Source organism: Schizophyllum commune (assembly GCF_000143185.2).
Source record: "Schizophyllum commune H4-8 unplaced genomic scaffold SCHCOscaffold_16, whole genome shotgun sequence".
Lineage (NCBI taxonomy): Eukaryota > Fungi > Basidiomycota > Agaricomycetes > Agaricales > Schizophyllaceae > Schizophyllum > Schizophyllum commune.
Window position 1 is genome coordinate 470,566 of NW_026089553.1, and position 20,403 is coordinate 490,968.

Sequence of the window (20,403 nt, forward strand, 5' to 3'; positions counted from 1 at the left end):
CGGCCATGATGGATAGAGGGTCACCGGGCATATACATATACGGAGTAGGCAGCAGAGAGGAGCGCGCGACAAGCACCTCGGAGAGAGACGGATGCATGACGGCTACTACTGGCTACATGGTGGGAGGAAACAAAGGTGGTGATCGCAAATTGATGGATGACAAATACTGGCAAATATTGTGACTGTGACATAGGACGACGCCCAAGTATCTACCAATCTACTTGGTCCTGGCCTTGCCTAAAACAACCTTGTCCATAGCTTTTACAGCTTGTATATATACATCAATGCCCCAATTACCATCATCTCGCATGAAATCGAAGTCAGGAAGCATGCTACGAGCATACTCCAGCTCAGCATCATCATTAATCACGATTCCAGCATCCTTCTGCGCCTGCACGCCCTCAGGCTCCTCGCGGGGATGTATCGGGTCTTCTACCACCTCGTCGGTAGGTGGAACAGGGGCACCATGGTCCTGAGATCCATACATTGCTCCGACAGACTCAACAAGATCGCCAGCGTCCCCTGTCCAGTACCCGCGGTTGAGAGCGAACTCACGACTGAGCTCGTAAATGGCAAGAGGAGTGCGGTTACCCTCTGTGCGGATCTTGTGGTGATTCCACGCATCCGCAGCGCGGTCGAGAGCCCTTTGAATGCGGTGTTGAAATGTGAGAAAGAGGCAGGCGCGATGGATGGGGTCCTCCATATCGAGTACTTCTCGATCCTCAAGGTTGAGAAAGATCTGGCGAAAGACTTCAAGAACGTCCTTGCGTACGTCCCTCCAAAGCCTTTCAATACGGACATTGTGAAGCGAACTGACGGGATGATCAGTACTTGACAGAGGCACGGGATTGCGCGCTGTGCTTTTGCTTACCGGCCACGTAGGTATGCCCTATGGTCCGCCCCCCAGTGCCTAATCATCATGCGCTCGATCTCGTTGTTCTCGCTCCCGAAGTCTCCTCGTGCGCGACTGGGCCAGCCAAATGTCTCTACGGCATTCTTCCACAGCGCACCTACAGTTGCCTGACGCTTGTTGGATGTACAGGCGAGGTAGATGATGAGACGCGAGTGCCCGTCGATACATCCATGAACCCAGAAGCCCCACGGCTTTAGTTTTTCGTTGCCGTCTTGGTGCCACAGCGCATTGGCCCCACGAACATGGTAGACCTTGCGTCTGATGAGGCCTGCAAACCTATGCAAACATGTAAGCTATCTGCAAGCGCTGACACTCGTGAACTTACCTTACTAGCACCCCAATTGCATCCACACGTCGAAGGCTTTCCTGAACACGTGCTCTAGGCAGATGGATACCTCGCGCTTCCAAGTCGCCCATGAGGATTGCCGATCCCGAGAAGGGGTGTAGCCTTGAGAACTCGGTTACAAGCTCGTCAAGCTCTTCATTGCTGATAGCAGTGAAGTCCCTCCGTGCACTCGATAGGCCTGCTCTATCCATATGCTCATACAGAGTCGAGCGAGCAACACCCATGGCCGTAGCAACATCCTCCCAGCTATTTCCCAGATCATGAAGGGCAATTGCACGTTCCAGGTTCAGAATGTACCGTGGACGTCCGCGCTTGCCAGTGTATTCCCGAGGGATGAACAGGTTTGGAAGGAAGGGGGTGGTACGCAGGAATTCTTCCAAAGGAGAGAGAAGGGCTTGGACGTGGTCAATGAGGTCAGTCCTCTCTTGTTCAGGAATATCTTCATCCTCCATAGCCTGAAGAACACCGCGAATAGAGTCTAGTTGGTATACCGATCGCTCGACGGTGCCTTGCTCGACATTAGGAAGAGAATCAATGATGAACTGCGCAGATTGTGCCAAGCGCCTGAAGTGCATGAGCAGCTGGTAGACAGGATCATCACCACTAGCGGCACTAGGCTCATCTGCCGAATGAGGCTGATCCATGATGAGAGAGGGAAAAAAGGAGCACAGACAGAACGACATCCTCGTGCGCATTCGGCGCACATTCGCCACATATTCGCCACATATTCACGTGATTAGGCTATCGTCATACAACTAGATAGACAACGAGCAGTTCTGCCTATGGTCATGTCACTCCAAGCATTGTGAAGAGTTGAACGGCGCACCCGCAATGACCCACAACCACACCGGTTGACCTTCAACAACCGACAACAACTGACGATGACGTGCTAGAAAGGGTCACTGAAGTCATGCTGTAGAAGGCGCGGCGAGTGCGAGCGATGCTATGGCAAGCTAGAGCTAGAGTTGAGCTCGAGCATCTCGCGGCAGATGTTTTGCGCACCTTCGCACTGTACTTCTTCGAGCGCGGGACCTTGGGGGCTACGTATAGCCTGATGAATTCCTCAACCCGGTGAACGACAGACAAGGGCACCACTCACAGACGTACTTACTCCCTACTCCCGCAAAGGGTCTGGTAGACGATTTGGATCGCTGCGAGAAACAATGAGCATGTACTATGAGCCCTAGCAGAGAAATTCCGGTACTCACTTCCGCCTCCATCTCCCTCGCAATCCTGCCAAGTCCGCTCGGTAGGATCGGCTTGCCCACAGTATCCGACAGATCCACCGAAGCTCGACCGCCGAGTACCAGCAAAGAACTTATTGTCGACGCTCGACGCCACCTCCAGCGACGAGTTACTCGGACGATTGACCGGCAACGGTCGCACCTTCGACTTTGTGGACCGCACCTCGTCGCTCTGCCGCGGACCGCCAATGAATGCAGTGCCCTTGGGCAGATGCGACCAAGCACCATATCCTGCTCCCGCCTGAGCGCGACATCTTGGAAAGAGCACCAGCGGATCTAGTCCATGCATGATGCGGTTCCGGTAATGGCGCTTGAGGTGATGGCGGCGACCATGGGTTCAGCATCATCATCATCGGCGAAGAAGGTGATCTATGGAGACTCCTGAAGTTCGGCGGCGGGGACATCGGTGGTGGCAAGAGCGTATACTGGCGCGGTGTCTAGCAATGAATAAGCAAGTCATGAAGCGTGCGACATTCATGAACTTACCTCTTTTGGAGCCTCGCGCCGCCGCAAGGACTCATGTATAGGTTCCTTTCGCGATGGCGTATCCAAGGACGCGGCAGTGGGCTCTTCATCTGGTAGACCGGTAGACCTCGCCGAGGATCAATGGGGAGAGACCAAATATCGGTGCCGGCTCCTTCTCTGCCTCTTGCAATTGCTGCTCTTCCGCGCCGCTACTGTCAATCCACTCCAACCTCATGGACCCTTGCCGCGGCGGGGAGTCGACGCGGATCTCAGCAATCAACCCCGAGCGCGTCGCCGACGAGCGAATACATTTGGCCACGGCTTGTCCTTCTCCCACTCCCTCTCCCACTCTTTCACTTGCTCCGCTTCTAGCCCGCTCTCACTAGGCGTGAACGGCGTACAAGCACCCGAGCTCGGTGTCCCTGACACGGGGGTACCAGGTAGCGACGCCAAATAACTCGCCTTATGAGGGCTCCCAGACGAAGAACTCTTGTCCCGCCTCACGCCTCGGCGTGAGCAATCCCGACGGCAAGCTCGGAGAAAGGGTGGAGGGCATCAGCGGCTTGTGCAAGGATAGAGACAGCAGAGTCATGCTCGCCATCCTCCGAACACTCTTCTTCGGCCTCGGTGGCACCTGCAGAGAAATGGAATGATCAGTCTACAAATCCACCCTCGGCATTTATACTCTACATACCTCCGCAGTCTAAACAGACGAAGGTAACGGCGCCAGCGATGCGTGACACGGCCCATCGATGCAGACACGACCATCCTCTGAGGGAGATAGGCAGGACCAGGATCGACATCGCGCGCAGCCCGCGACACGCGACAGAACCTCAACAGTCCCCAGGTCCGCACCGCCGGCCAGACCCAACGAGGTGACCGACGCCGACGCGGAGCACGCTAGTGGCAACGGCGCGCAAGGTGTGCACGCTGCCGCTCTCCGGGACTGCAGCATTTGTTGTCCTCTAACTCCAAGTGAGATTGGCTCTCCTTCCAGTGCCCACCTCCCTCCGTCTCGTTCATCCTCCGCGCTCGAGACTCTGCGCAACAACGGCGACACCCCTCGACTTGTGCGTCCACTCGACGTACTGCGCATCAACGCCAAACTGGGCACTGGCAACAACAGACAGAAGCGTTCGTTGACGAACTTCCAGGCGTCCGCGGCAATGCCAGCGATTCTTTGGAGGTCAGTGAATCCTTCAACGTCGGCATCTTCGGGATAGACGGTTTTTGTCCCGAAACCTGCACCCGAGGCACCAGCGTGGCGGTGGGCGGTGGGTGAAGACGAGCTCGCGGTAGCGACGAACCCAATCCCTCGCGCTCTCTCCCACCGTGCGCATCGTCCCTGCCGCTCTCCCGCCGTACTCGTTGTCCGTTGGCGACTCGCCGATATGTTGCGGGGCAGTAAATTCGCACTAGCTTGTCTTGGGATCGCGGTCTTGGGCGCCAGCGAGGAGGTGCTCATGGAACGTGGGAGCGACAAAGAAGAGCGCAACCGTGGGAGCAGCTTCGAGCCCGATGTCGTCACCGCTTTCGAGCTCGAGGTTGGTGCTGTTCCACTGGTCGGCGTCGTTGCTGTACTTGAATACGGTGAGGGACTGGTCAATGCAGAGGAGTTGAAGTTGCAGAAACAGCACCAGGATGCCGCGGGAACGTCCGTTGCTTGCGCTGGCAAGAAGGCTCGTAGCAAGACTCGTAGCTGCCTGCGGAGATGTAGTGAGATACTGAGCTCTCACCTGCCCACAGCGAGGGCGGTGGGCGACCGAGGCCTTCACCTGCAGAGTACACGTTCCAGCGCCTGCATAGAACGTGTAGTGAGAACTTGAGTGTGGACCTCAGCCAAATCAATGCAAGGAGGTCGCAAGCCCATATTTGGGCAACCTACGCCATATATTATCTGCCAAGCATCAACAAATTCTACGCAACTTTGAGCCACCTCGTCAAGGGCGTCAACTTCAACTTCTTCCGTGGTCCATCCGAATCATCTTCATCTTCGCGCTCGCGCTTGTCCCCGTTCATGGTGAGGGCAATCCGACTCGAAGGAACAAAGGCGCGCTTGGAGATGGTCAAGTCCTGTGGCAGTGGTACCTTCTTTCTACCCATCCCGCACACCTCGAAGCGATGGGGTCGAGCAACGGCCTCTGGCTGACCCTCGGACTCACGGTATGAGAATGCCATTTGGCAAAGCGCGTTGAAGCTGTATGGCCCGAGTGTGCTGTCCAGCTTGATCTCGCTGACATCTATTGTTGGCCGGAATATGGCCTGATAGTTCATGAGTAAGGGAAGTGGGAATAAGCACGCACGCGCGAACTCACCGTGGGCCACTTCCAATCTGGTCGCGGGCGCGCAATATATGGCGTGTGGTACTCGATGCCATCCACAACAACGATGTAGTTGGGTACGTGAGTTCTACCCGACTTGCCGCGAGGTTGAGGAAGTGGATTGGCCTGAAGCTCCTCCGCCATGGGCTTATAAGGGGCTTCTCCTTCGCTTGCTTCTGGAAAACAGTCAGAAACGTGGTAAGCAAGCGACAACAACGCAAAGCTCACCCCGTGCGTAAACCTCATCCGTGGCCTTCGCAACGAAGGTGGCCGTAGGGGAATAGAGACCGAGGCGCACACCTTCCCGAACCAGTTGTACCTTGAGGAAGGGCGCCTTTCGTCGGTAGCAGGGCGCCGTATGAAGGAACTTTGTGTGGCCATGACTGTTGAAGGCGAAGGGCTTGTGCTTCTTGTCATCGACCATCCTTACTGGGACAATGGTGTCGGGCCATGAGGCGACGAGGGCAGGGATAGCGGCGGAGAACGCCAGATAGGTCCGGACCAGTCGGTCGAAAACCGCCTGGTTGGAGAGCACCCATGTGACAGCGGCGTAGGGAGGAATGAGGGCCAGACAGCATACATCGCAGCTTTCGTTGGCCCCAAGACCATTGAAGAGGTGCTGGGATTGGCGCATAACAAGCCCGATTGGCGTCGAGTTGAACTTCTTGTTCGCCAAAGAGTTGATACGCCAGTTTTTGAGTGTCCTCAGAGCTTCCTCGGGTTCGACAGTGGCGCATGGGCCATGCGAAGCGCTCCATATTCGAGGCCAGATCTAGAAGATAATCAGTCTTTGAGAACAATAGCTACGCAGAGGAGAACATACCGGATGGCCTGGTTTAAGGTCATCCCGGCTGCAGCGCTTTCGCAGGCGCATGACATGGAAACTCATGAGCACATTGTGATCTGCAAAGACGAGCGAGTGCTCAGGTCGTACAAGCGCCATGAGAATGGTCACAACAGGCGAGCCTGTGAGTCCGAAGCAATACTCGTATGGGACCGGAAATCCCTTGCTTTTCTTGCCCCGACGGATGAATGGCTGCGAGATGATCGTATTGTGCTGGCTGGTGAACATGCCGAAAGAATGTCCCTCGGTGGCGTAGCAGACGCGAATGGCAAACTGTAGGATAGATAGATCAGCTCTTCATATTGGCAGATGGAAGCTTCAAGCATCAAGCTCACATAGCGGTGGAGGATGTCGTCATTCAAGACGACAACAAGCTCCTTACCCCGGTAGACCAAGTAAGCCTCTCCGCGGATTTTCAGCTTGTTGACGACGACCTCAGGCCTATCATCAGGAGACAGGTCGAGATTGGCGTACTCCTGCAGTGCAAATATATATAAACAGACTATATCAAAAGAAGAGTGGTACAGCACTGACCCTCGAAGCCTCCGCTGCTTGCTCGAGCAAAGCTGCTTCTTCACTGCAGTTGCGGTCAGAGAAGTGAGTCTGAGCAAGAGTGAGTATGACATCAAGAGGAGACAGGTTCCAAGGGGTAGTAACTCACCTGGAGACCCTTTGGTTGGTGAGGATTCGCACAAGTAGGACATGTCGTCGGTTGCTCCCGACGTTTCCTCCCAGGAGGCGACACATCATCTTCATCGTCCTCGTCCTCTTCCTCCAGGCAATCTTCGGCAAAGACAGATGTCGGTTCCTTCTTGGTTCGAGTGCGCACGTATGGCATGAGCGAGGAGGGCGTTGTCAGGAAGTGAGGGTCATCTGGTGGTGCTTTGTGCAGTTCGAAGGAGTGGCGAGTGCCATCGGGGTCCATGCAGCATTCAGGCTGTACAACGACGTGCGCTATTAGGACATATTAGAGTATATTCAAGAGATATCATCTCGCAGACGCACCATATTCTGATTCCTGATCAGGGGGTATGCTGTTCTGACCAGGCCTTGACATAGTCTTGTTTCCATCATGACAGTCCTTCCCAACGCACTTCTTCTCGGTCATAGCGGCTACACACACAGAAGAGGACAGAGGAGAAGAAGAGTATTGAGGAGGAGCTTAGCAAAGGCAGGTACAGAGGTATGAGAAAGGGCTCAGACGCGACGACGCGACGCGCTGACAGGTCACGCGCTGCGGGTTGTGACACTCTGTGACATTGTCACCCAGTGGCGGTCATCGGCCTATGAGACGTGACTTTCTGATAAAGGCCGTTTTTTTTTACTTGGAATACGTAGATAAAGTATGAATGAGCTCTACTGCACAGTAGTTAAGGAAACCAGTCAGTGAGACAAAATTGACACCTCGATTAAGCTAAACAGGGGCGTGGGAACTTACTCTTCGCGGGGATGGCTGCCTCCGGCAGTACCTCATTCGCCGTGACGTTGCCCTCGAGGATGTTGAGTTGTGCGAGGGCACAGTGGAGATGAGGCTCTAGCGCGGCCATCAGCGACAAGACAGGTTGAAAGGAGACGCACCCTCGACGCCGATTCGGACAGACCACCGCTCGACAGCAACTCGGACACGGCCTTGACGTTTGCGGTGTCCTGCTTGACAGTAGAGTTGATCTTGCCGAACTCGAACTTGCCAGTCCTGGGGTTGCGGATCGTGCTAGCGAGCGAGTTCATGGGAACCTTGCCCTCCAAGTCCGGCGTGTAAGGCGAGGCGTCCTTGACCTTGACGAGCGAGTGCTTGACCATCATGTCGCTCATGGCCTTGTACGACTGCAGAGCACGGACGTGGTTGCGCGCCTTGTACGCCTCGTAGTACGCCGGGTCGAGCGCGCCGAAGACGAAGCGAGGGTGCAAGATGAGGATCGTGCCACCGACTTGACCGAAGCCGAAAGAGGACTATACAAAGCCGCGTCAGAAAGGCTCGCACGAGACAGGTGAATAGCTTACCATGAGACCGGCCTTGATACCTGCAGTGTAGATCGTCTTCGAAGGGAACATGAGGAAGTGACGGTCTTGGAACATCGGGTCGATGTTGCTGCAAATAATGAGCAAAGGAGTTAACTTCATATTCAAAATACGTACTCGCTGTTGCGATTGCCTGGGATGATGCCGTGGTAGACCGACTGGAGCAAGCCCGCCATCTGCCACGCAGCAGAGCCACCCTTCGAGTGACCGAGAAGGCTCTTCTGCGCCATGAAAAGAAGCACGAACGTTGGCTCCAGTGCTCGTGCCATGGATGGAGAGCACGCCGACATCGTCCGTGGTCAAGCCCCACACAGCGAGTGCGCGACGGAGCGGGGCGACGTGGGGGTCAGACCCTTCGAGCATGCCGAATACGGCGAGCGCGTCCTTCTCCTGCCTGGCCGCCTCCTTCTCGATGCTGTCGACGCGAGCAGTGAGCTCTTCCTCGGTGAACTCGGCACCCTCCTGCTTCCGGAACTCCTGCAGCTGGTAGTGCTCGTGCGTGAGCCACTGCGAGATTTGCTTCCGACGGAACTCAAGCTGGCGGGTGCGGTACTTGATGTCGAGGATGGGCAACGGCTGCGTCGAAGGAACTTCGCGAGTGATCGAAGCGCACCACGGCCTGGCGCGGGGATGGAGCGACCGGCCTTGTCGCTGCAAGAGATATTAGGACAAGCTCAGCACAATGACCTCATAAGACCTACGTGGACGTCGACGTGAAGGCGACGATGCCGCGGATAGGTGCACCAAGCTCGAGAGCCGTCCTAGCGCTCATGAGAACCTGTACACCAGAGCCCTGAGACTCCATGAACTGCAAGACAGTCAGTTGCTGACTTCGAGAATCGTAGGAAGCACGTACGCCTGAACGCGTCGACGTCGCAGGACGAGACATCTCAGTGGGCTCGCGGCCCATGGCGAACTCCGTCTCGGCGTTGCTCGTAGCCTTCATGTTGGCGAACTCGTAGGAGCCCTCCTCGCTCAGATCGTCGAAGCCACCCGCGAGCATGACCTTTGCCTTGCCTGACAGGATGGTGTCGCACGCGATCTCCACAGACTGGAGTGCCGTTGCGCTGGAAATACGTCAACCGAAGCGCAAAAACGACGGGGGGGCTGGAGACTTACCAAGTACCGACTGGGATCTTGGCAGGACCAGACGACGACAGGAGAAGCAAGTTAATCCAGCCGGCCGTCGTGTTGATGAAGCTGAAGCGGAGTCAGTATGCGGCGTGGAGAACAGACAAATAGGGCGCACGTCTCCTGCAAGATGTCGTTCTGCACGTCCTTCTCGTCGCGGCGGTCCTTGAACATCTTCGCCATGCTGACCACACCACCCATACCGCTTCCGAGCGACGTGCCGATCTCCGAAGGATGGATGTGCTGTTAAAGCTCGTACGGGTCGGTGATGCCGGACTGGCTGAGGGCTTCCGGCAGCGCCCACGAGCGCCCAGAGCGTAACACGGTCGGTCTGAGCGACGATGTCGTCGGGGATGCCGTAGCAACCGGCGCTCCATCCAGTAGGGATCTGTCCGGCGACGGTGCGGCTGAACTTGAACACCTTCGGGACGTACACGCAGGCACCCTTCTTGAGCTTGGCGAACCACTGCCCTTCCTCTCCGGCCCAGATGTCGCACTTGTCGCCGTGCTGGAGCTTGAACTTCTGCGTCTCCGACTCGACAACCTCGATCGGCTCGAGATCGTGCGTCAGCTCAATCTCCTGGTTGAAGACCTTCTTCTTCGGGTCGTAGCCGCGGAACAGCTCAGGCTCTGCGAATGAACTTAGTTGTGATCGTGGAATCAGATGTGACACCACGTATCGATGAGGCGTACACCAGTGCGCGAGGATCTCGTAGCTCGTAGCACCCTTGACGTCCTTGTTGTCGACGGGCTCGCCACTCATGCTGTCAACCCACCCGACGTACAGTGTACCATCCTTGGGGCGGCCCGTTGAAGTGCTTGATGAAGCCCATGATCCACGCCATCTCGATGCAGCCCTCGATCGTGAGTTCGCCCCTCGCCTCCATCTCCCAGTGTGTGCGAGCTACCCCAAGGGCCAACTTCGCCGAAACCGGTGATGACCTTGTCGAAATCAAGTAGGCCCTGCATGTACGAGACATCGGCGAGGCTGGCAGTGCTCTCAAGCGCCGGAAACTCGTAGCGGTGGTTCGCGCGAGGGAGAACGTTGATGGTCTGGCGCTCCGCATCCGGGCCCTTCTTGACCTTGAAGTCGGCGGATGTGTCGAGGGTGATGGCCCGGCGCGGCTCGACCTGCGTGATGCTGAACAGGAGCGGGTGCATGAGGCCGAAAATATTGAAGGCCATCTCTCCTTCGCGGAGAACGTGCGCACGCACTCCGTAGGACTTGTGGGCGACAATGTTCGTCGGACCCATGAGACCCGTACCACGGGTCCAACTAGAAAGCAATCAGCATGGCAATCCGCGATAGATGAACCTGAACCACACTTACCAATGACCGCACCGGCAAGGCAAGGCAAAGGTATTCGCCCCAGCTCTCGGACGCCCAACGCTGGAACAGCATCTCGAGGGAGATCTTCGACTCTGAGTACAGACCGTCGTTGCCGAAGAGACCATGGTTTGGGGAGAGGGGAAGGATGACTTGCATCGGGGGCGCGTGACGAACTGACGGCTCCCCTTCTTGGGCAAGCTCGGACTTGTCGTCGATAGAGTCGATCTCGCGGCCGTTTTCCGGAATACCCGCGAAGGGGAGGATGTAATCCAGATCGAGGCCGAGGTTCGCGTAGATGTAGTCGACAAGCGCCTCAACGTCCTGCTTGGAGCCCTGGTTGAAGGGGATGAGGGCGAAGCCGCGAGCACCATACGTCTGGTAGATGTCCTGGTAGTACTCGACGGTCGAGCGGGTGTAGCGCGAAGTCGCGATGACGATGACGAAGTCGCGATGTCGACGTGGGCACCGCCGGACAGGAGGCCCTTGACGACCTCGACCCCGATGGAGCCCTTGCCGACACCGGTCAGGAGAGCGTTCTTGTCCTTGAAGGTTGTACCAGACGTAGCAATCTCGTGAAGGACGTCGAGGTAAACACCGGTCAGATTGCTGCTGTACTCCCACGTCGAGCCGGCCTTGCGCTGCGGACACGTTCGCTGCGGACAACTGGGGACGCAGGACCTGCGAGGACGAGCAACGCGTCCTAGGCGTGACGCGAGGGCGCGGAGAATCCGGTCCTTTGCGGAGCGAGCGAACGACGCCTTCGTACAAGGCCTTGATGCGCTTCTTCTGCTCCTCGGTGATGCCGGGCTGCGACTTCACCAAAGTCCAGAGCTTCGCAACGTCGTCCTGGACCTTTTTGATGTTGACAGCCAGAAAGGGGATCGGTGCTGGCCATCTCCCCGACGTAGGCCTCGAGCTTGCGGACGCCTTCGCGCACGACTTCGGTGTAGACGATGTCGCCCTTCGCGGTGATCTCGGTATGCGGGGCGGTGGGGAAGGTCACTGAAAAAGTTGTGAGCAGGGCTTTCACGTGTACTGACGCACCACTTACAATCCTTGTACAAAGGCTCCTTACCAACAACTTCGCGAGTGTTGTCGATCAGCTGCTGACCGAAGTGCTTGGCCAACTTGAAGGTCTCGCCTCTTTCCGGGTCGCACTTGTCGATGTAGTACTGCATGTAGGTGATGAGCTCGGGGTCGGCACGGTTGAGCAAGCGGATGCAGCGCGGTGATCTCGCGGTCGACAGTCGTTAGGCGGCCGAAGATGATGTCGTAGAACATGAGAAGGGCATCTTGACGAGCCCAGTTCCACGACGAGTTGAAGTGGCGCGCCTTGAGGGGGTCGAATGCGGGCTGAATCCCGTCGATATAGGTGTCCCCGTGCTCGCGGAGAATGCTGTCCAACTTGGCCTGAAGAGCCTGCGAGTTCGCCTTCTCCTGGTCGAACGCAAGCTCGCCAGCGCGAGAGTCGCGGCCGAGGTAGCGCATATAGAGCTCGACGTGCTGGGCAGCGAACTTTTGCTGGTCGGCTTGGAACTTGATGAACTCCTCGCTGTTGATCGTCGGACCCGCGCCTCCACCACCACCACCGCCGGAAGCCGCGCCAGGAGCCGCGAGCGAGATGCCCGCACGCTGAGCGTACGCGGAGACAACGCTATCGACCCATGCGCGACCTTCTGCCTCCGAAGCCAGACGCTTCGGCGGTTCCATCCATCGTCGTACCGAGGAGAAGAACCGCATCCGCGCGAAGGGGACCGAGACCCCAGGTCTTGGAAAGGTAGGACTTGATCGCAGACGCGTTGAAACCGCCAGGCATCTTCCCGCCGATGAGTCGAGAGACCAAGCCAGACGTATGCTTGCCGAGGCCGCCGCCAGACTGAAGGGACGAGCCGAGTTCCTCGAGTGGCAACTCCTCGCCCTTCTCCGGAGCGGACGTGAACTCGAGGTGAAGGTCACCGAGGATCTCGTTCTGAAGGGTAGACTTGCCCCCCATGGACTTGGAAAGCGGGATCTCGCTCACAGTCTTCTTCAGCTTCTGCGCAACGATGACGGCAAGAACGTCGACGGGCTTGATGGGTACGTCCTCTACACTGGCGACAGGGCCGGAGGGAGCGGCAACGGGAGCTGGCGCGGCAGCAGCGGCGGGCGCTGCAGTGGGTGCAGCGGGCGCGTCGGCGGATGCCGGCTCCTCGGCAGGTGCATCCTCGGGCTCGTCCTCGAACTGGTAGTAGATTTCCTTCGGGTGCTTGGCATGGCAGAGGATGGCGCGCTTCCGGCCCACCGAGTCGTCGGACGCCTCGTACTTCGCCTTGAGGGTACGAGTTGCCATGCCGATGAGCGTCGGGGCCAGGCCCAAGCTCGACGAGGCGCTCGAAGGCGAAGGCGAAGTCGGTGAAGAGCAGATCCTGTGTCTCGATCCAGCGAACAGGTGATGCGAACTGGTAGGCGAGCAGCTCGACGAGGATGACGTAAGCCAGCTTCTGACGGTTGTCGGTGCTGCCCCATTTTTCCTCCTCCCAGTTCTTCAGAACCTTGTCGAGACGAGGCGACGACGTGCGATCGTAGATGATCTGGGCGTACTCGCGCGAGATGTCGAAGGGCTGAGCGATCAAGTTCGGGATGTATTTGCCGATAAGGGTGTCGGGGTTGAGATGAGCGGGGTTGATCTTCTTCGACAAGTCTACAGAGTGATCAGTATACATGCAAAACCGTTCCCCAAGCAAATACATACAGGTACGGAAAGGCATGACACCGGCCCAGAGGTAGCGAGAATGGAAAGGCACGTCGATGCCGGGGAGAGGGATTGTTGCAAAGCCGCGCTCAAGGATGATGTACCCATCGCTCTTCTGCTTCTCAACAGCGGAGTCGTGCGAGGACTTGATGATCTCGCCCAGCATTTCCTTAACCTTCTCGACGCTGAACTGCTGCGTCAACTGTAACACATCGTGAGCTTGTTGCGCATCATGAGTGGTGGATTGCATACCTGCACGATGTCCACCTTCTTGACCTTGAGGTAGTTCAAGACGTTGGTCAAGGTCTGCAGAGCGACCAGCTCGCCGGCGCAGACGTATTGTTGACCCTAAAACATGTCAGTACGATGTCGAGGACGAGTGGCAGGTCAGTGCACCTCGACGTTGAAGTTAACGATTTCGAGGAGTTGGTTGGTTGAAGAGGCGATGCCGTCGACGACGTCGCGAAGTGCAGTGTCCGTAAAGGTCTTGGATATGCGCGAGGGGTTCACAGCGCACATCGCGTAGTTCGAGCGGTTGTGCTCGTCGCGCTCGACCGCGCGCTGCATGGTGATGCCGCGGTAGAAGGCGACGTCGACGAGGGCGGAGATGTGCAGGACATCGGCGATGGAAGCCAGCGCCGAGTATTCACCAAGCGAGTGGCCGGCGAAGGGACAGTCCTTTTGCACGAAGCCCTTGACACGCATGTCCTCGAAGGCAGCCTTCTCGGTGACGACGAGGGCCATCTGAGCGAACTGCGTGGCGAACAGGAGGCCGTTAGGATGGCTGAAGGTGTATTTCGCGCGGTGCGGATGTCGATGTCGGCGAAGAGAGGGAGTGTCTTAACGGTTCCCGTCCTTGTCGGTCGTGTCTCATGTCATGTCCATGTAGCGCTGGCGGATCGCTTGCCCCTTGATGCCACCGAAGTGGATGGTCTTCTCCTTCGGGTTATTCTTGACGATGTCGACGATAGAGAAGCCGTGTGCGGCAAGCAAGTGGGCGTCAACGCCCTCCCAGACGGCGCACCGCCGGAGAGCTGTTGTACAAGTCCATGCCCATGCCCGGCTCTTGCGAGCCCTAACCGGTGAAGACGTAGGAGGCGGGGCGGCCGGGCGACCTCGGCGGAGCCCTCGAGGACCTTCTCGTCGCGGTCGTTGGTGTTGGTGGTCTTGACGACAAGATTGCCATTGTGCATCGCGACGTGGTGGATGTTGACCTTGAGCGAATCACCGGGCAGGACCATGCCGACAAAGGACACGTCGTACCTGTAGCCCGTTCGTCAGCATGAGAAGGATAGAAAGCAGCCCGTGCTCACGAAAGGACACGCTCTATAAGATCCTGAGCGACAACGTTCTCGACATAGCGACGCGTCGCCGCGCTCGACCAAAGACCGTGCCAGGAAGGGATGCGAAGCAGGCGAGGTACGGGTTGATGTGGATGGGGTCGAAGTCGCCGGAGTACGGCTCGTTGGTGAGGGGCGCAGAGAACGGGGTTGCCCTTGCAATCATCCGACTCGAAGGACAGTGCCGACCTTGACGAGGGCCTTCAGCTGGTTGCGAACGAAGATCTCGCTAGAGACCTCCATGTCGCTGAAGGGGTTCTTGTCCTTGTAGGACACCTGGGTGCGGACGCGGAAGATGAGGTTCGTGTGTGTCGTCGTCGTCACACTCGAACCACTCCTTCGACTGCAGGACACCGACCTGGGCGTCATTCTCGAGTGCCACCTCGTAGAAGTCCGTGAACTTGCCGTGGTAGAGGAATGCGGAGACGACCTCGATGATGGGCTTGCCAGCGCGAAGAACGTGGCCCTTGACCTTGATGATCTTACCGGCGTCGGGGTTGACGACAGAGAGGATGCGGGCCTCGGGGTGCAGACGTCGCCAACGCGAAGAGGCGACGCGCCCTAGACCATTCGGAAACCGTTCGAGAGATGGACGAGCTTTAGGAGGTCTCCATCAACAGTCGACGGGAAGGCCTGGTACAATTGTTAGACACTGGGATGGTCATATTTTGTAGACACTGCTTACCTGCCAGCCCATGACAAAGGCGAAATCCATGGGTGCCATGGGCGTCTCCTCGCGCTCTTGAAGGCCTCGCCCTGGTTGCTGGTTCCCGACGACAGCGCAGAACTGGCAGAACTGTTCCACGTCCTCGGCCTTGCTGGTGACCTCGGCGCCCTTCACGACGTCGCGCACGTTGATGTTGGGCAGAGCCTCGCTGTCGCCGTACCACAGCTTCCAGTAGAAGGCCTTGATGCGGTCGTTGCGGCCTTCTGCAAACTCGTGGATGGGCGCGAAGCCTGGTCGGGCTTGTAGACGAACTCAAGGATGAGCGGGACAGAAACGCCCACGGCGCTCCTTGAAGAGGGTCAGGTTGATCTCCTTCGAAGCGGCGTCATATGCAACGTCGACCGCCTTGAAGTCGGGGTCGCGGGCACCGCCAAACGCGGAGAGGTGCAAGGGAACGTCGCCTGTGTAGTCGTCGACGATGACCTTCTGGCGCGGATGGGGAATGAGGATGCGATGTGGCGGAGGGGATTGTTGATATAGGAGCCGCCTTGGACAATGGACTTCGAGGAGATGAGGGCGCCACGACAGCTCGGGACCGGCGAGGGACTCGAGCCAGCTGGCCGCCGAGGGTGCGCCGGTATGGAAGGCGACCTTGCCGTCGGCCTTGTGCAGAGTGCAGGGAGGGCACTGACAGTAGTCGACGACGGGGACCTTGCTCTCATCGTTGTCGTAGCTGCGCTCGAGGAGGCGAGTAACGAGGGTCGAGTTGATGCCCCCAAGAGCTCTTTGATCGGCTCGTCCTTGACCTTCGACCACTTGACAGCGACCGGGCCCCGGAGAATGCACACGCGCTGCGGGTCCTGGTCGAAAACGGCGTCAACTTCCTCGGCAGCCCAGAGGGAGTCCTACTGATGCGTAAGTGACTGGAGAAAGAATGCACTGGAGTTAACGCACCTTCTTGAACGACTCAAACTGGTTGTCGAGGACAGCGATGAACGGCACCAGCTTCTGAGTCGGGCGGCAGATGGCGAGGAAGTACGCCGCGTCGTCGGCTGCTCCTTCCCCAGCGGGTACGCGGCGAAGAACAAGACGCCAAGGGAGCTCTTGCAAGGCTAACCTTCTTGTGCGTGCTCGTAATGCTCCTCGTGTGTGTGTGCGTCGAGCGTTGCGCGTGACGGCAGAGCTCGAGCATCACGGATGAACACGTTCGGCAGAGGAGGCAAGTTTGCAGCTTGAGGATAGAGTATGGGATGAGATGGGGTGAGGGAGAACCGCTTCGCCAAGTACGCTGCACACTAGTGTCTTCCCTTCGTCGCCTCAAACTTTTCCCCCTCTACCCCTCCTAGAAGTATTCCTCGATCGCGCGAAGACGAGCGATGTCTTGAAGTACATTGTCGGTATCGGTTTTCTAGGGTGATCGGGGTCGGTCGATGGGGCTCTCCGACCGTAAAAGCACGACGATTATGTTCGTGTCAGGGAAGACATGGGGGAGGACTTGCGAGCGCGTAGATAGAAGGTGGTGGAGGGAATGGGATTCATCAAGGAGCCCAAGTCGCGAGTCGCTGGATCGTCGATGTACGTCCTCGGCGCGAGGGTTAACGCTTAACGATGGCGTGGCCATAGAGCTAATCCATTTGAGGGACGTGACGGTGGTGGTCGGCGCCGAGCCGCCCTGTGTAGCCGGGTTGTTGTGATAGTTCCCCACTGCTGGCCTTGCGCTTCGCGGGCAGCATGCGCGGGAGCGGTGTTGGCGAGGTGTGCTTGGGGACCTCTACACTAGATCGTTGAGGAGGATGTGTGGGACATTACATTATGCATTATGGTTCACCTTGTAGGCGGCGTAGGATAGACGCGTGCGGAGGGTGCGGGTGACCTGGTTATAAGGGGGTGAGCATGATGAGGGGCGAGACGCGAGGAGGGACGGGTCGTGTCCACCGCGTGGCCGCTCTATTTGCGCCACCGGCGGGAAGACGCGCTGGGGACAGACACGTCGAGGGCCATGTACGGCGCGCCAGCACTCACCATCGATATTTCGGCGCGCCAGGAATCGCTGCACCGCCTTCCTGCGCTCCTCACTGTCGTCGTGGCCCGTGCTGAATGGGGTGTAGTGGTAGGGGCATGGAGGCGATTGCGAGGCGGCCGAGCTGTGCGATCTGTGCGAGGGCGGATAGTGCGCATATCATGGCGGGAGGAGGTCTATGGATGGCGGCCGCGGCGCGGTCCAATCTCAATCGCGTTTCGGCAGATGCCGGTCCACCCCTTATCGTCATCAATTGACTTGGACGCTTCATTCCTCCGCATCTCGCGCCAGAGAGGTTCTACGAGCCGGTTACACATAGTGGTAGTAGTAGTAGTAGTCAACAACGATGAACACATCGATATCATCCATCCATCCTCAGATGCGCGCCACTCGACGATGCGGTTCCGAGCTGGGTGTGGCACCGCACCGCGACATAGACTCGGAGTAGTCACGGTTGGCTCTCCCTCCCGCCTATTGTTCGCTGTTCGACCTGTCCATGACTACCGGCGCTATCGGATTGCGCTTGCTTAGCCGCTGTTGTTTCTCGCAGTCATCACCCTGGTACGTACGCTGCCTCGCTCTGCTGTCTTTACTTACCCAGCCTCTGCTAGCTCCCCTTCGTGATATACCCAAAACATAGAGCTAATGTCAGTAGATCGATCTAATTGAATGTGTTATTGAATGCATTATTGCCTCACGCGAGTAGTATTTGGGAAGTGCACGCCGAGGTCGCGCTATACGCGCTCGTCGACTTGTTGACATGCCCTTTCCCGCCCCTTTGTTGTTCACTTCCTCAATTCTCACAAACCCATTGTATTTTCATTCGTCTATCTACCTACAGTACACGATATCTAGCTAGCTATATACACTGTGAACTAAATCTCCATCTACTTCCAACAGCTTTCCAGTCCTCCTGGTCGCGTCGAAGGGAAATGCGCCTCCAATCGACAAAGGGGAATGCAATCCCTTCCTCCCTTCGCCCTCCGATCTCGCCAAAGCGCTCACATGCGATCCCAGATGAGTATGGGTCAGTGGGGGAGACGTACCTGCCGTGGTTGAGGCGCGCTGCTCCCTCATCCTCCCTCGTCTACTACGCTGGCATGCTCCCCACCTTCCCTCGCACTCCCCACCCATCCCCACCCATCCCCTCGCACTCCTGCAACTCGTAGGCCTGTAGAGCGCGCGTATTAGCGAGCTGTACACAAGGGAGGGAGGCGATGAGATGCGAGGGTGAGCGAGCCAAGGGGCTGTAAAACGGGGAGATGAGAGCAAATGAGCAAGAGCAAGGGAATGAAGGGGAATGATGGACGAGGGAATGTGGATGAGGGGAAATGTAGCAGTTACTGAGTGAGTACTCACCGAGAATTGGACTCACGTGTTGAGGACTACACTCGCGCGTGGGGGTTCTTGACGGAGCACATCTTGGTCGGTGCTTGACGAAGCACATCTTGACCATTGGCTGGAAATTGGCTGGAAAGCGGCGTGAGCGAGATGCCGTAAGCGAGGACGACGCGGAAAGTGAGGACGTCACCCCCTTCATGCTGCTGGCTTCGAGGTGCCGTTGAATCGCGTCCTTGAAGCGCGTCGGCTCGACTCGTCTTCTGTACGTGTCGGATTGGATCACACCTTCAGGGCGCGTTGAATCCTATCTTCAAGCGCATCGTCGACTCCTGCGAGTAGTCAGCGCGAGTCAGCATCTCAACGAGAGAGAGCAGGGGACAGCGAAGGGGGAAGGGAGTAGGTACGAAAGAAAGCACAAGATGAATGCGTACTCTCCTGTATTGTCCTCAGGGGCGCTTTGAGAGAGGGGAAGAGCTGTAAACAGAAGACATTAGCGAGCTGTCAATAGTACGAGTTAGTGATCTGTAAAGAGATGGGTAAAGGAAGGAGGAGGCGATGGAAGGCGAGGCGAGGGGGCGAAGGAGAACGGGCAGGAGCGAAGGGAATAGAAAGGCGCAGTCTGTACTCACTGAGGCAGCAAACATGCCCGTCGGCCTCGCCGAAGCAGAGGCGAAGGGCAGAACACTCCCCCTTGCCCACTTCGACCTCCCCGATGCGTACAAACACCAACGACCAACGCCTACAATTACGATGCAGAGATGAGCTCGAGGACGGGGCCAGAAGAAGAAGGTCAACTTACCCGAGCTTACCCGAGCTAACACAAAGCGGTCAAAGCTCTTGACGCAGCACATCTTGGCCAACGTGCCGCGGTGGTTGGTGGTGCATGGTAAGCGTTGCAATGGACGGTCTAGGGGTACTGTTGTCGAAGCCTTGAAGGGCATCATTGAAGCGCTGCAAGGGAGTCAACATCAAAGCCAAGGGAACAAAGAGATCGACGACCCTCACCTTGTTCTCGGCCTTCCCAGGTAGAGGGGGGTGGGGGTCTCAGTACAGCGTGTACAGCTTGTAGTGTACACCGTGTACATCTTGTAGTTCATTGCTATACTGAAAGCTTCATATTGGAAAGCGCGAGATTTGACCGTCTTCCCCCTTTTCGTGCTTTCCTGGGGAGGTTCGGCGTGACGGCGGACACGACGGCGGACACACAGGAGGTGTGGGGACGTGGATCCTGGTTAACGAGGTCAGCAACGGTGTACAAAATCGGCGGCGACGACTCACACATTGGCCGTCTCGCGGGGCAGCGTTTCGCCGTCTATCGTCCTGAGGTCTCTCGCGTGCGCCGTCCGCGGCCGCCGCCTCGCGCGCACGCGCCCTGCTGGCCCGCGCGACGGCGAAACTATGAGATGGTCAGCGAGAATTTCGCCGTGCATGAGCAAGACATACCTTTGTCTTCGCATCCTTCGCCCGATGGACACTCCCAGGACGACTCCGCGAGGCGCATCACTGTCCTCCCTTGTACTAACTCTAGGGCGAGTCGAAGGGGGCGGATTCATGGAATGGGAGGTTGTGATTGCATGGCAAAACAGCCGGTTGCAGAGGAGGGGGGTCGCGACTGTCCCGAGCTATTGAGAGCCTTGGGGGCATGCCGGAAGCGAGAATTGAAATAGTGCTGCAGTGTCTAGCTGGGAGAT

General features: G+C 57.5%; 2 protein-coding genes across 2 annotated transcripts; both read right to left on the reverse strand.

Moving 5' to 3' along the window:
* Positions 1-289: 289 nt before the first annotated feature.
* SCHCODRAFT_02557851 (uncharacterized protein) lies at positions 290-1,813 on the reverse strand (the record flags this gene model as incomplete). Its single annotated transcript, XM_050343729.1, has 3 exons — positions 1,239-1,813; positions 872-1,189; positions 290-812 (listed from the first exon to the last, which is right to left on the reverse strand). Coding segments are annotated over exons 1-3 (1,314 nt in total), but the record flags the coding sequence as incomplete, so codon positions are not given.
* A 2,174-nt stretch (positions 1,814-3,987) lies between these two features.
* Positions 3,988-20,213, reverse strand: SCHCODRAFT_01176814 (uncharacterized protein; the record flags this gene model as incomplete). Its single annotated transcript, XM_050341179.1, has 58 exons — positions 3,988-4,081; positions 4,385-4,566; positions 4,601-4,671; positions 4,705-4,766; positions 4,905-5,230; positions 5,284-5,465; positions 5,518-6,061; positions 6,113-6,406; positions 6,469-6,609; positions 6,668-6,736; positions 6,795-7,087; positions 7,139-7,246; positions 7,572-7,623; positions 7,712-8,083; positions 8,135-8,222; positions 8,270-8,373; positions 8,399-8,742; positions 8,766-8,803; positions 8,854-8,960; positions 9,009-9,219; positions 9,272-9,352; positions 9,402-9,526; positions 9,588-10,010; positions 10,069-10,225; positions 10,257-10,473; positions 10,499-10,559; positions 10,614-11,465; positions 11,551-11,615; positions 11,665-11,785; positions 11,859-12,308; positions 12,349-12,921; positions 12,977-13,293; positions 13,345-13,546; positions 13,597-13,692; positions 13,741-14,128; positions 14,425-14,607; positions 14,658-14,680; positions 14,874-14,960; positions 15,043-15,204; positions 15,252-15,317; positions 15,370-15,641; positions 15,693-16,062; positions 16,158-16,256; positions 16,306-16,409; positions 16,469-16,582; positions 17,000-17,122; positions 17,374-17,444; positions 17,969-18,032; positions 18,418-18,544; positions 18,749-18,841; positions 18,998-19,041; positions 19,144-19,186; positions 19,342-19,451; positions 19,512-19,663; positions 19,718-19,875; positions 19,919-19,940; positions 19,991-20,108; positions 20,156-20,213. The coding sequence occupies 58 exons, from the start codon at positions 20,211-20,213 to the stop codon at positions 3,988-3,990; spliced, it is 10,473 nt and encodes a 3,490-aa protein (XP_050197167.1).
* Between the last annotated feature and the right edge of the window lie 190 nt (positions 20,214-20,403).